Raw genomic sequence first — 15,239 nt, 5'->3', positions numbered from 1 at the left:
GAAAGTAGTTATTTTCAATGTATGACGTAATTCATTTGCCCTTTTGTTTTGTGTTGTTGGATTCTCCTTTCTCACTATCTGATGCTGTCGATTCAATAGCTCCACCAGTAGAGTGTGAGAGTGTCAACAGACACCATCAGGGAGGCCATATCTCTAGCTCAATGAGAAGAGAGGCAGCCTGTGAATCCATAGGTCGCTGGTTCGATCCCTGTCCCCAACAATGCGTTGAGGTGATCATCATTTGGAATTCCCCCTATTCCCATGGATTGGATCCACCCCTCTCACTCATCACCAATCACACCTGCCACATGCACAGTACAATTTTTAGGTACTTTTACTTTACTACTCTACTCTACTGCAATTACAGCAGATGACAGCTTTAGTTACTTGTTACTTTGCAGATGTAATTATTAATACAACACCTACAGTAACCACATACAGCCGATCTACAATGTGACGCGTTATGAGCTTGTATGTATATAATAAGCAACCCATGCTGTATGATAACTTACCACATATGAAATCCAATTCTGTCTATCCAATGGCTCAGTCTGTACTGTGGCCATAGCTGAGTGGTTAGTGAGCCCACCTAGGGAGCCAGAGGCCCTGGTTGCCCCAGGTACGATTCCAGGCCAGGCCAGCAAATGTGTCGATGAAATGAAATTTGTCCCTGAGCAAGACTCTTAACCCCTAATTGCTCACAGGCCCTCATTGGAAACAAGACCGCAAGGACTTTCATGAACGGACCTGGAATTATCCTTATCCTTTACACTGTCTACCCACAAGTCTATAGGTCCCTGGTTCAAACCTCAATTTAACCGGTCCAAATATAATTTACTGAACAAAAATCATGACTTTGTTAATTAATGCATGTTCACTTCTTCTCTCTCGCTCTCTCTCTTACTGCCTCTCTTTCTCACTGCCTCTCTCTCTCTCTCTCTCTCTCTCTCTCTCTCTCTCTCTCTCTCTCTCTCTCTCTCTCTCTCTCTCTCTCTCTCTCTCTCTCTCTCTCTCTCTCTCTCTCTCTCTCTCTCTCTCTCTCTCTCTCTCTCTCTCTCTCTCTCTCTCTCTCCCCTTCTCTCTCTCTCTCCCTCTCCCTCTCCCTCTCTCTCTCTCTCTCTCTCTGTCACTGTCTGTCTGTCTGCCAGTCTGCCACTCTGTCACTGTCTGTCTGTCTGCCAGTCTGCCACTCTGTCACTGTCTGTCTGTCTGTCTGTCTGCCAGTCTGCCAGTCTGCCACTCTGTCACTCTGTCACAGTCTGTCTGTCTGCCAGTCTGCCACTCTGTCACTGTCTGTCTGTCTGCCAGTCTGCCACTCTGTCACTGTCTGTCTGTCTGCCAGTCTGCCACTCTGTCACTGTCTGTCTGTCTGCCAGTCTGCCACTCTGCCACTCTGTCACAGTCTGTCTGTTTGTCTGTCTGCCACTCTGTCACAGTCTGCCAGTCTGCCAGTCTGTCACAGTCTGCCAGTCTGCCACTCTGTCACTGTCTGTCTGTCTGCCAGTCTGCCAGTCTGCCACAGTCTGTCTGTCTGCCAGTCTGCCAGTCTGCCACAGTCTGTCACAGTCTGCCAGTCTGCCAGTCTGCCACTCTGTCACAGTCTGCCAGTCTGCCACTCTGTCAAAGTCTGCCAGTCTGCCAGTCTGCCACTCTGTCACAGTCTGCCAGTCTGCCATTATTCTCGAAACCGCTCATTGCTGCTTGCAGCTATATTTCCATTTCTTCTTCTTCTGCCGTTTTTGCCAGTTCTGGCTGAACCGTGCATACGCTTTTTATGAAACTCGGCCATATGATAGATGGTCATGAAAAACGATCAAAAAATAAATCTCACAATCTTTCGTCAAAAGGTGGCGCTATGACACTCAGTTGAAAATGCCACTTTGAACAGGTACAACTCATGCCCTGTTTTACCTACAGCCATAAAACTTCAATACACACATGCGTCTCCTCATGATGAACAACTTTCACACTCTGACTTTTGACCTCTGACCCTTAGATCTCCCACCATTTCGAATTATATGAAAAACAAACAGTTAAAACCTATCTCCTCCTGGGATTTTTGAGTAATCTGCACGAAACTTTTTACACATGAACTTTGGACCTATACCAAAAAACGTTTGCAAAATATCTTCCATAAGTGAAAAAATGAAGCTTTAATGAGCCAATGAATATTGCAGTTTTATGACAATTATTCATCTGCCCCTAACACATACATGCAGACTTACCATTCTTTGAAACTTTGCAGAAATGTAAAGGGCCATTCCAAATATCACTGAAACCAATCTTACTCCAATTGGTCAAACGGGGGTGCTATAGCAATTTTTTGAAAATTGACTCTTTAAACAGGCAAAAGTCATGCCTCGTTTGGCCGACAGCCATTAGACCTGCTTACACATGTGCCTTGACTAATGAGGAACACATCTATCACGTTAACCAGTAAGCACCGCCCTTATATTGTCCGCAATCTTGAGCAGTTTGAAAAACACTTAAACCCAGGATTTTTCAGCTATTTGCGTGAAACTGTATCATACTGTGTGATCTCCTTTCACAGGTTCTTGTCTGTTGGTGGCTTCTCGCTTAGATGTGTGCCCCACAACCTGAAGGTCACCAGTTCAAGCCTCAGTTGGTGCAGACTTCATCTAAGTTGCATTTCACACAACATGACTATCAATGAATACATCTGCAATTGTTAAAGATAACATGAAATACTTAATTGAGTGTTTTTACATACTTCATTGTGAAAATAGCTGATCTACAATCTCACAACTTTTCAGATAGCAATGAGAGTATGTTTTTTCAAGTATAACATACTTCATTGTGAAAATAGCCGATGTACAATCTGACAACTTTAATGGTTTGTGAGCTTGTAGATCGGCTACTTTCACTAGTTTTGGTTCTGAGGAGATGTACAATTTCTTCATTGGTAAATGGTTTGTGAACGAGTGATCTTTGTGTTAGTGAAACAGGGGCTTGGGTCATGACAGAAGGCAAGAGTTTGTGATCCTCAACAGACAATATCAGCCTAGACAAAGCTATAGCACTATAGGTAGTGTTGCAGCTACCTAAGAGTGCCTCACGATCGCAAGGTTTCCGGTTCAAGCCTCACTTGATGCAGACTCATTTAAGTTGAATTGCAAAAACATGACTCAATCTATTCCGTTTCCATGGCTCTCTCTCTCTCTTCAATCTATTCTGTTTCTATCTTCAATCTATTCCGTTTCCATGTCTCTCTCTCTGTCTCTTCAATCTATTCTGTTTCTATCTTCAATCTATTCCGTTTCCATGTCTCTCTCTCTGTCTCTTCAATCTATTCCGTTTCTATCTTCAATCTATTCCGTTTCCATCTCTCTCTCTCTCTCTCTCTCTCTCTCTCTCTCTCTCTCTCTCTCTCTCTCTCTCTCTCTCTCTCTCTCTCTCTCTCTCTCTCTCTCTCTCTCTCTCTCTCTCTCCTCTCTCTCTCTCTCTCTCTCTCTCTCTCTCTCTCTCTCTCTCTCTCTCTCTCTCTCTTCTCTCTCTCTCTCTCTCTGAGGGTCGGCCATAGCTGAGTGGTTAGTGAGCCCGCCTAGGAGCCAGAGGCTCTGGCTGACCCAGGTACGATTCCAGGCCAGTCAGCAAATGTGTCGACGAAGTGAAATTTGTCCCTGAGCCAGACTCTTAACCCCTAATTGCTCACAGGCCCTCATTGGAAACAAGACGCAAGGACTTTCATGAACTGACCTGTTAAAGGAATTATCATTTCTCTTTCTCTCTCCTGGCCCCGTATTATCGCTGCTTGCAGCTATATTTTTTTTAACGTTTGGAATAATTTTGACTTTTTTTTTACCACACAAATCTATGCAAGAGGTCTCTTGCATAAAATCTTTTCAGATGGGGGTCTGTGGCCAAATCTATTTTGGGGGATCTTTCTTGACACAGGGAATGTTTGAGAATCACTGCCATAGAGGTTTAAACTTGTACACAAATTGATTTATCACATGCAATAGTTTTTGCATTGCACACACATTTTATGCAATGCAGATGAGTTATTAAAAAAAAGTGTTCACCTGAGATGGTTGAGCAGCTTGAGGACATAGAACTCGTTGAACTCCGGTAGCTTCTCAGAGATGGCCTCCAGGACGATGGGCTTGCTCTCCTGTCCCGTGGTGAAGGTGATGGAGCCGGACGTGTTGCTGAACTCCTGGCCTTCCTCAAGAGGGGTCAGAGAGTCGTTGGCGTACAGCTGCCAGAACACCGTCACGTTGCCAAAATGACCCCTGGCACGAAGGACACTGAGCCAGACAAAGAGACAACATCAGAATCAGAATCATCTTCGTTGTCACATACAGTGTAAAGAAGTGGGTGAAATTCGTTATTTGGTTATTTACAGGAAGAGAAAAAGAAAAAGAAAAAAAATCAAACAGTAGAGTAAAAGGAGAAGAGAGGGAGAGAGATCAATAAAAACAAACAAATTATCTACATATTTACACATAGTACCGTACGTTGTTCAATTGGAAACATGTGAACCCTTTCTTATCTTTGCATCTGTTTGATAGATGCTAGTCTAGATGCCTAAATTGAACATTTTGATTTAGTGGAAGGGAGACACAGCACAATAGTCGGTTGTCTGCTCTTTTAAAGCACTTGTTTTAATAAAGCCTCTGAAGAATCTTTCGTTATTAAATTGTCTCATTCCTGTTGCACTTCATTACATGCAGTTTATTTAGTTTAAACACAAATAATGGTCACTTTTGTATTTTTATTTAACTAGTAAAACACCAAATTGAGACTGAAGTCTCTTTTACGAGTATGAACTGACCAAGAGAAGAGGCAAATAAATGTTACACAGCTCTGCCAGTAACAACAAATACAGGACAATAACAATGACAGACATATAACATCCCTAAAAACAATACCCACTACCTAGGAAGCTCAAGTAAAAACAGTACAATATAATCTAAAAAGTGACCAATATAAAACTAAGAGCAACAACATTTACTACATATCAAAGCAGGAGCACTGTCAGGGAAGTGTGACCATGGCAATCCTTTTAAAACTCACTAGAGGGATCACAAAATCCAATTTGAGTCTGGTCTGCAGGTCATTCCACAAATCATTCCTTAAGGAATACCAACCCACTAAGGAGTATAGAGCACAGCGATGAGTCCTAAAGGTGGAATTGGTAATAAACCTCAATGCAGCATGAAAGAGGGGATCCTGTTTGGACAGTGTTGAGGAACAGGCAAAGTGATAGACAGTAGTATCGCCATAGTCAAAGAAGAGCCATGCTGTTTTAAGGCTGAAACAGATCCTTACTAGAAGTTGTTGGTGTTGCCTTCCTCTACAGGTTTCTCTGTGGGGTCCAGGGAGAAGATGCCGTTGGCGTCGTCATTGGCCTCAACCACCACCGTGGCTGTGTCAGCTCCATACACCACAGCATCACCTGGGTTACCACGCACACGCACACACACACGCACACACACACACACACACACACACACACACACACACACACACACACACACACACACACACACGTGAAAATCTGTACATTGAAACTATACAAACTATAAGATGTCAGGTCCACAGACAAACCTTGCATTTGTCTACATAACATGCTATCTAAATTACATTTTAACATTTTAACCTTTGCACAAGCCTGCAAGGTCGTCAAGGCTAGGGCAAGTGCTAGGGGCTACGGGGCTTATAATAAGCGGACTTGGCAACACTGCCGGCAGAGTGGTCTTTCTTTGTGTCTCAGAAAGCCTGGGGTCCAGTTAATTAAGGTCCTGCGGAGGCCACCCACCCCACCTCACCGGCCTTTCAGTCCCGTCACACAGACACACAATACCGGGGATTAGGGAGGGCTTCCTGTGTCACCAAAGTCGCCGCTAAATTAAGCTAGCGGCTCGACTCCAGTGCTACGGAAATGACTGATAAGGACATGGAGAGAAAGCTCAACCAGGAGGCTATAAATATTCACATGATGATGACATAGTGTGATTGTTACCTGGTTCCCGCCTCACCTGGTTCCCGCCTCATTACTGCCGGCAGCCTACAGTACTAGAAAGTAGCTGAAGACACTGACCATGAGTTTGTAAGATACTGTACAGTAGAGTTCTCAAATTCTGCCTGAACCCGACCCTACCCGACCCAACGTTTTCGGTCCAGGCAGGGCCAAAAATGTATGCTAATTAATCGGGCCGAGTCGATACTGGGGTTCCGTGAAAACATCTATTAGCCCCAAAAAGAACATTTCAACTGCCCCTAGCAGCCGAACGGTAAGGCAGACAGAAATGGCAGTGGATGCGTTGGATGAAACTTAAATTGAATTTTACTCAGGTATCTAGTTCGTCACCGTCCGACCTTCCTAGCCTGTGTTATTAAAACAAAACTGGCAAAAATGGCCAAAACTCAAACGGCGCATTGCGAGGCGTTGTGAGCTTGTAGATCGGCTATTTTCACAATATGTGGAACTGAGTCAAACTAAATTGAATGTCTCAACTCCTGCAATTCCAAGTGCTTATCAGGGTGGGGGGTCCCCAGTTCAAATGGGATTATTTTGGGGGGTCACGGCCTGAAAAGGTTGAGAACCAGGTATGGTGAAAAGAGGAGAGCAGTATTGACAGAGGCCTTTTTGTCCCTCTCAATCATTTCAGGTGGGATTAGAAAAGATTAGAAAGGATTAGAAAAGAAAAGCGGCAATAGCAACAGCAGCAATATTCATTTAGGGGTTCCTTGACATGAACATGACACACTGCCCCCTAGCTCTGACCTGTAGCGTTGTAGAGGACGATGTAAAAGGGTTCGTCCGTCTCGGGGACATCGTCGTCCTCGGCGACCACCGAGATGTTCTTCATCCATTCTCCCACCTCGTACACCAGCAGCAGAGAGTCATTGCCCAGAGGCGCCAGGTCGTCTGGCGAAGCGTCGCCCACGTACTCGACGCGGTACATCACCGTGGCGACGAAGTCCGCCGGGCCCGCCCTGATCACGGTGAAGTTGGCCACGCCCCCTTCCTGGATCCGTACGACTGCAGGTTCTGAGAAAAGTGAAAAGGGGAGGAAGAAACGGAGTGAAGAAAGCAACATTTAATGGTCATGATTCAATATTATCACCCACAGCTTCTAAAGGATCATTAAAATGAAGTTTTAATGCTAAAGAATAGAGAGGTTTTGCATGTTTACCAGCAAAGTAGATGGGGTCATCATTCTTGTTAATGTGTAAAGTGGCATTGAGGTTGTCTCCCAGCCTGGCTCCTCCAGTAGCATTTAACAGTGTGATAGTGAAGTTCTCCAGGTCCTCTGGTATCTTCATTCACATAAAACACAACAAACACACACACACACAACAAAACAATATAATGTAAGCATACATATGACAACCTCATGTGTCTCCTCCAGTGTAGAGGCCCTAATAATGACTATCATTAAACTTCAATTTGGACAATTAAACTTCAATTTGGACAAACTTCAATTAGGTTGAGAACCACTGCTCTAGTATTTTACCTCGTCGGGTACAGAGAACAGGGTGAGGTTCTTCAGGTGCTCTCCGTCCTCAAAGACGATGTCTCCCTGGACGGGACTGACGTCTCCGGACTGGGCAGGCTCCAGCACCCAGGAGACGGACACCTGTCCAAACCGGCCCCTGGTCCTCGCCACTGGGTACACCGCTGTGTATGGAGGAGAGTGCAGGAAGACCATGTCATTATTTTACAGGCCGAATAGGGTATTGATCTATGAGCTTTTCAAATAAGGAATATATTTCTGAACTCTCTCTAAGAAAAGTAAGACATAATACAAAAACACTTACAGTATTCTGTTGGATTGGCCGTATGCTTGTGTACACTACAGTCAGCTGTTAATCGTATCGTTTATACCAGGGGTCTTAAACAAGGGGTCCGGGACCCCTAGGGGGTCCCCAGAGTTACTGCAGGGGGGCCGCCAAATCTTTGTGTGATAGGATCATGTTTTTTACATGAACCACTTGAACCCCAACATCCCTATTCTGAGTGGAACATTAGCCAAAAATAGCAGATCTACAAGCTCACAACGCCTCGCAGTGCGAGGCGTTGTGAGCTTGTAGATCTGCTATTTTTGGTGTAGAGGTTTGGTGTAGACTAGAGGGAAAAAAAGACTAAATATTGACGGTTCAAGTGGTTAAATGTCTGAAAATAGACATTCATCGAACATACACTGATGATAGTCCTGTCAAAGTCTATGAAGCTGTCTAAGAAATCTATGAAAATGTTTAATTTACAACACAATGTTATACAATATGTAGTGGGGGTCCCTGCTTCTTCTCTCTCTCAGCCAAGGGGTCCTTAGTCTGAAAATATTGAAGACCCCTGGTTTATACTGTATAACAGTGTGTTGGTATAATCTGAAGGAACACTTTAGAGGAAAAAGAAAATCATACTTGATAATGTCTTGCTTTAAAATCACGATGACCCATGTTTAACAGCATAGCTCCAAAGAGAGGTGGGAGGTGAATGGTTTGGTGTACCTTGGTGTGTGTCGTTGTCTTTGCTCTCGTTGATGGCCCGGCTCAGACCTGCCTGCAGGAAGTGGACCACTCCGTAGGGGTCGTCACTCTTCCTCACTGTGATGCTGACCTCCCTGTGGCTGCCCAGACGACTGGGGGGAGTACTGTGGCTGCTGAGGACCACGGAGAAGGTCTCATCCAGCTGCACACACACACACACACACACACACACACACACACACACACACACACACACACACACACACACACACACACACACACACACACACACACACACACACACACACACACACACACACACACACAGTTTTATTGGACCAACTGTTCAAAACAATCTATAGAGCTGGCAGATCAATTTAACTACACTTTAAATCGGGGTCTTCAACAGGGGGTCTGGGACCCCTAGGGGGTCCTTGGAGATACTGCATGTAATTTTTACATTAACCACTTGAACCCTATAGTATTCCTTCTCTGAGGAGAACTCTAGCCAAAAATAGCTGATCTACAAGCTCACAACGCCTCGCAGCGCGAGGCGTTGTAGATCTGCTATTTTTGGCAAAGAAGTTTGGTGTAGAGGGAAAAAAGAGCAGACCAAGTTAATAAAAAAGTTTCATCTGCAACACAATTTTATACAATATGTAGTGGGGGTTCCTGCTTCATCTCTCTCTCAGCTAGGGGGTCCATGGCCTGAAAAAACTTTGAAGACCCCTGCTTTAAATGCAAGGTCTATGTGGAAATATGAATATGAGCTGAAAATGGTGCATTGAGTACATCAGAGGAGGACAGTGCATGTTAGATGTTTGGAGATAATAAAGCCAGAGAGAGATGGTTTGGACATGTTCAGTACATGTACTGTAGGAGGGAGTGTGAGTATATCTTAGAATGGATGCGGAGGAGGTTGGAACTGCCAGGCAGGAGGCCTATAGAGGAAGACCAAAGAGGAGATTTACGCATGTAGTGAAAGAGGACATGAAGTTAGTTGGTGTGAGGACAGGGTGAGATGGAGGCAGATGATTCGGCTCTACCCCTGAAGGGAACAGCCGAAAGGAAAAGATTTATTCCACTCATCTGGTGTTTTTTAATACAAAGTATTGAGTGTAGCTGAGCACCCACAGCCAAGCACGCAATCAGAGGAAGTGCACTTGCTTTTACTTTTCAATTACAAACTTTGTGTTGCATACTGTACATCATATCATTGCTGTCAGGATGAAATCTTGTAACTTTGTATATCCGAAACATTTTTAAATAGCTGATGCAACACACTGTGTGAGCTTGTAGATCGGCTATATTCACTACTCTTGTAGCCACTCTTGTGTAATGAAGACAAGTCATTCAAGAAAAAAAAACATAAGAAGTTGAAATTTGCAGATACAAGGTTTCTCTGCCCGACAGTGACGATATACTAGAATGAAACTACAGGCAGATGGGTACATGCAATCTGGGAACCCATTGTCAGATGGGTACATGCAATCTGGAAACCCATCGTCAAATAAAAAGTAAAAACAGCGCCCTCTGCTGTTTTTCACTTGTCCATTTGACTCTGGGCTGAGCTGTACGCAGGACCCATGCTCACGGGAAACCGGGGTTTTGGTCTGCCCTCAGCCCTCCACTTCTGGCGGTGCGCCTATGTTTTCATTCCCACTAACAATATTTCTCCACGCAACACTAACACCATTTCTCCCAAAGAACACGGATCCTTTTGGTTATAAGCCCACTTGTTTCTAAGATGAAAGAGCAAGTACACATGTTACTAACTTTCCGTGGTTTTGTCGCCTCCGAGGACACTGTTGTTAAATGAGTTTCGAAACGAGCCGCACACATGTAAATCCCGCCCACTACATTTGATTGGGTAAAATGCGGCCTGCTTCCTGATCTGAAGGCACGCCCACTTGTAGCCAATGTGCATGGGTTGTCAACACGGCTCCCGACAGATCCAAGCGCAGCTGGATCTGTTCTTGAGAGATTAGGGTACATGTGACAGATAGTACTTCGGGCCTCAAACACATTTGAAAAGAAATGAACCCATTTTCTTGATTTCCACGATTCCAGGAACACCGACTAGAGGCGTAAAGCACTGGAACATGTGTCACATATGGGTTTGGTTGATAATGAGGTTTTGAACAACGTGTAATCTGAAGACCCATCATCACGACATCAGCGTCTAATTCTCTGTTCTGTTCCACAACTGAATGTTTTGTTCTCGTGTAGAGTTTTGTTTTGTACATTATACCCCAGCACAGTGATAAGCAATCCATTCTGGTCCAAATTGGTCTTGTACAAATTGTATTGTATGACTGTTTTGGCTAAAACTTGCTGTCGGTGGAAATGTCCAAAACAGTCTTTTTTAATTATTATTTGATATGAAAAAAAATTGAAGAATAAAATAATTATGAAACAGTAAAAATAGGCGACCTATACAAGCTCACAATGCGTCGCGATGTGACGCGTTGTGAGCTTTTATGTAGATAGGCTATTTTCACTACTTTTGTGTGACACTCTTGTATGGGGGGTCTTCAATGTTTTTCAGGCATACTAGGACATTCATTTATGAAAAAAACATGCAGTAATCCTGGTCTCTATACTGCCTCCCCCTGGTCAGCTGGGGCGCCTGATGGAGGGGAAAGGAACTGGTTCGAATAACGTGTTCCTTCCACGCGCTACGTCCTACCGGGGAAACTCCCCCCCTGTCAGGTGAAGTGGCCTGCTCACTCCTCATGCATTGAAGGAAGCATGAGCTCAGTTCGGGGCTCTCCCCAGGCTGGCAGAGGGAGAGTAGCACCCAGGATTATAAACTTAGGCATTGGCACTGGGTGAAAAATGGGTTACAACAATTGTGGGATAAAAATGTTGTTAAAAAGTTGAAATATGGACATAAAAGGTTTCTGCCTGACAGAATAGTAAGTACATCAATATCAAAAGCACCACTATTGAATATTTCTGTTGAGTTTCTCTCTTGAGTTAGATGATTATGAAAAATTTGAGATATGTTTCAGCTGAGGAGCTTTTGTTGTGGCAAATCTTATATGTCAAGCTTGGGACTTGGGAGAGAAGATAATTCTGAGCTGTAATGGAATGTATCATGTGAATATACACATGTTGTTTTATAAACCCTTGAGGCTCGGGCACATTAATTGTGTGCAGGACACAAACATTAAATCAATTATTCATACCTCTGGCACGCCGTCGGGCCGTGCCACCAGGGCCACCACCACCTCCCTCTCTCCGGGTTTGAACTCCAGGATGCCCGTGGCGCCGTAGAACTCTGCGTTCCCGGCCGGCGTGACGGTGTAGCGCACCAGCTGCTTGAGCAGCTGTCCCTGGGCCCTGACCACATGCAGCTCCACCGCCTCTCCTTCCTACGGATGACACAAACATCTGGTCACATCTGTGTTGTGAGATTTGCTTTTGGTTTGTTTTCCTTTTCTTCGTGATGTTGCTTACGGCCCCCTAAAGGGACCTCCGTAATTGGTTAATCTTCTTTTTAATGGTTGGTCTATTTTTTAAGGTGCAGGGGGAAAAAAGTTGTAGATTTATTGTGACTTGTTTCTGAAAAATATGTTATATTGTGATTTGAGGGGTGGTCTTACGCTGATGACCCAGGGTCCTCTGGAGTACGAAGAGAACTCGAACACACCGCCAGGGTCATCGTTCTCCACGATCACTATCTGTCTGCTGGTGAAGCCTGCCTTCAAGATCTGGTTCTCCACGTTACTCCTGGACGCACGAACACATGGAACACGCACACACCAAAATCACAACAATTTGGTGTCAGAAGCGGGATACTGCTTGGTAAACATCACTCACCACCCTTAGTTATAGGGAGACTCTTAAAGGACCACATGCTTGGTCAACCAAAATCACAACACACACACACACACACACACACACACACACTCACACATAAAGTTAGTTTCCTCGGTCTTGACGTGATGCCTAAACAATATTGTATATCGTCTCTGTCGTGTCCAAAACTGTTACTTTTCAGGATTCAAATTGAAAAGTAGCAAAAGTAGCAGATCTACAAGCTCGACCTTGTAGATCTGCTACTTTTGATGCTTTTGTGTGACGCTGTAGTATGATCAAGTAGGCTTAGTATGGCATTAATTTACGGAAAAACTGAAAAATGTATGGAGATATGAGGTTTCTGTCCGACATATATTTCACCCTAATTAGTAGTACTACTAATTGATATATATATATATATATATATATATATATATATATATATATATATATATATATATATATATATTTGCTGATCTACAAGCTTGAAACACAGCACAAAGCGACATGTTTCGAGCTTGTAGATCTGCTACTTTTTCCATTTTTTTATTTGAATCCTGAAAATTAACAATTTTGGACATATGAGGTTTCCACCCGACAGAGACGATATAATGGTTACACGTTTGGGTCTACAGTGAGACTGCATGGTGAACTGCAGAGCGTCCAACAATGTAATGTGAACAGCCTCGGCGTTAATGTGGAAACATGTTAATCAGTAGCATTCCTTGTATTGTGTTCACGTCCATTCAATGCTGCCGGGCCCATATGCTTAAAAGCCTGCTGTTTAGACCACTCTTATTAACCGTGTCAATCAACCCCGCTACACCATCTCCGCAGGGGTCTTTGTGTGTGTGTGTGTGTGTGTGTGTGTGTGTGTGTGTGTGTGTGTGTGTGTGTGTGTGTGTGTGGAGAGAGAATCTCAGCCAAGCGGAGCACCACATAGCGAGTAAATTAGAAACAAACAGAGGACAGAATTGAAGCACTCCAAACAAGCGGCCGAGGCTCTTTGCATGCACACACACACAAAACAGTGACGTCTTTACAACGCTGCCACAGTCCCCCCCCCCCCACTCCTTCATTTAAGAGGGTGAAACGCATAAAAGAAGATTCCCTGTTTACTAGCCATCCCCACACTCCTAGTTTCCCGTTTCACACCAACAAACATGCACGCACGGATGCACGCACGCACCGAGTGAGTGAGTGGTGGAAGGTAACTAAATACATTTACTCAAGTACTGTACTTAAAGGACCAATTCACCCATTTCCACCCTTTCTTCATAGTTGGTCCTCACTAATGCTCATTATAATATGGTAAAATTTGTGACATCATCGATGGGGAATCCAAGCTAATAGAAAATGCAGATCTCAAAAATACGCCCACGACGTGTCGCAGTGCGACAAGCTTGTAGATCTGCTATTTTCGAAAGATTTTGACTAAACATTCTGCATGATGACTCTGTACTTTTACTCAAGTAAAGTACTTCTTTCTACATTGTCATATTGCTTTTTCTACTTAAGTAAAAGTTCTTCTTCCACCACTGCACCCCCGCCCCCCACACACACACACACACACAAATCCACCCCACCTCACCTCAAGTCCATGCACCCCATGCCACCCTCATCTGCACATCAACCAAAAGGCCCTAGAAGAAGAGCTCCTGAAGTGGGCCCTTCTCTGATAGACAAAGATCCTGATTCACACACGGCACACAAAAGAGGACCAGGGCTCGCTCGCTCCACGCTCTCTCTCTCTCTCCACTTACCCGAAGTACACTATAAAGCGTGCAGTCTTCACCCTGCAGCCCCGCCATGTCGTTTGTGGGAGGAAAACACAGCCAACGCATCACAACTTAACACATAGCAGACCACTGCGTTCCACACACGCACGCACATGACACGCATACATTATGCACACATGCACGCACACATGCATAGTACACAGAACCAACATATACACCATTGTCACAATACTACAACACACACACACACACACACACACACACACACACACAAATGGATGGGATTGAATTACAGTAACCTAGCCCTTTCCATGATATCTGTCATAATGATATTGTGAAGCGTTAGGCCTGACTCTATCAAAAGAGTTGTCATACTACCAACCACCAACTATTTGACCTTCAAATTCAACCTTAAGAGACGGCTTAAAGCTAACCAAATGTGTAATCATGGGTAATTATCAGCTCCATTTGTCACTGGTGTCATTTCTCATATTTTGCTGTAATTGTTCTGCCTCCTGTTTGTATTGTACTGATGTCTGGTTTTGTATGGATAGTTATATCACCACTTTTAAACAGCCTACTCAGGGACTACAGATGAAAAATAGCTTTTGGTTAACTCTGGCTCATTTACGTGGATGTGAAAACTGACATATGTTGATTCATGTGCACTGCCCCTGGTAAATAAATAAAATAACTATGTGCGGCCTAAAAATGGAAAAAATCATTCATTTTTTTCTGTGATGTCATTGAAGTTTTGGAGATTAAGATCATGAGTATTTATTTCGAGCGGAATTGCTGAAATCTTTGACCAAACGTCCCCTTGGGATCAACACATTTCCATTTTATTTAATCTAATCTCATCTACATTCTCTCTAATTTCATCCAAAACTTCTCATGTTATTTCCGTCTACCTGTCCAGGGTCAGCAGCAGGGTCTCGTTGACCTCCGGGATGTCGTCGGCCATGACGGTGAAGTTGATGGCGGCGTCGCTCTGTCCGGTGAGGAAGACCACCGAGCCGCTCAGGGGGTCCAGGTCCTCGGGCGTGACGTCTTCCTGGTTCTCTCCCATTGGCTGGAGGCTCCAGAACACCTCCGCCCGGCCGTCAGTGCCGTCACGCCGCAACGGGAGGGAAAACTGTGTGGTGGACGACCAGGTCAATAGGTCATGGGATTACACCACCGGTTTAATTAATTAATGTAATGAATTACAGTGACGTGTGATTTATTAAAGGTTAT

General features: G+C 44.2%; 1 protein-coding gene across 1 annotated transcript in view; it reads right to left on the bottom strand.

Moving 5' to 3' along the window:
• The window catches only part of adgrv1 (adhesion G protein-coupled receptor V1), a gene marked incomplete at its 5' end in the record, with an annotated part of 261,294 nt that overhangs the window by 217,915 nt on the left and 28,140 nt on the right, over positions 1-15,239 (bottom strand). The window contains 11 exon segments of the mRNA XM_084055548.1: positions 4,044-4,053; positions 4,055-4,268; positions 5,293-5,419; positions 6,752-7,018; positions 7,164-7,287; positions 7,485-7,648; positions 8,482-8,662; positions 11,652-11,837; positions 12,069-12,195; positions 14,028-14,060; positions 14,915-15,138. Coding sequence (XP_083911674.1) covers positions 4,044-4,053; positions 4,055-4,268; positions 5,293-5,419; positions 6,752-7,018; positions 7,164-7,287; positions 7,485-7,648; positions 8,482-8,662; positions 11,652-11,837; positions 12,069-12,195; positions 14,028-14,060; positions 14,915-15,138 — 1,657 coding nt within the window.

This window comes from Gymnoscopelus microlampas (assembly GCF_963454915.1).
Source record: "Gymnoscopelus microlampas genome assembly, chromosome: 4".
Lineage (NCBI taxonomy): Eukaryota > Metazoa > Chordata > Actinopteri > Myctophiformes > Myctophidae > Gymnoscopelus > Gymnoscopelus microlampas.
Note: the sequence above shows the minus strand (reverse complement) of the source record. Positions and strands in the feature narration are given on the sequence as shown.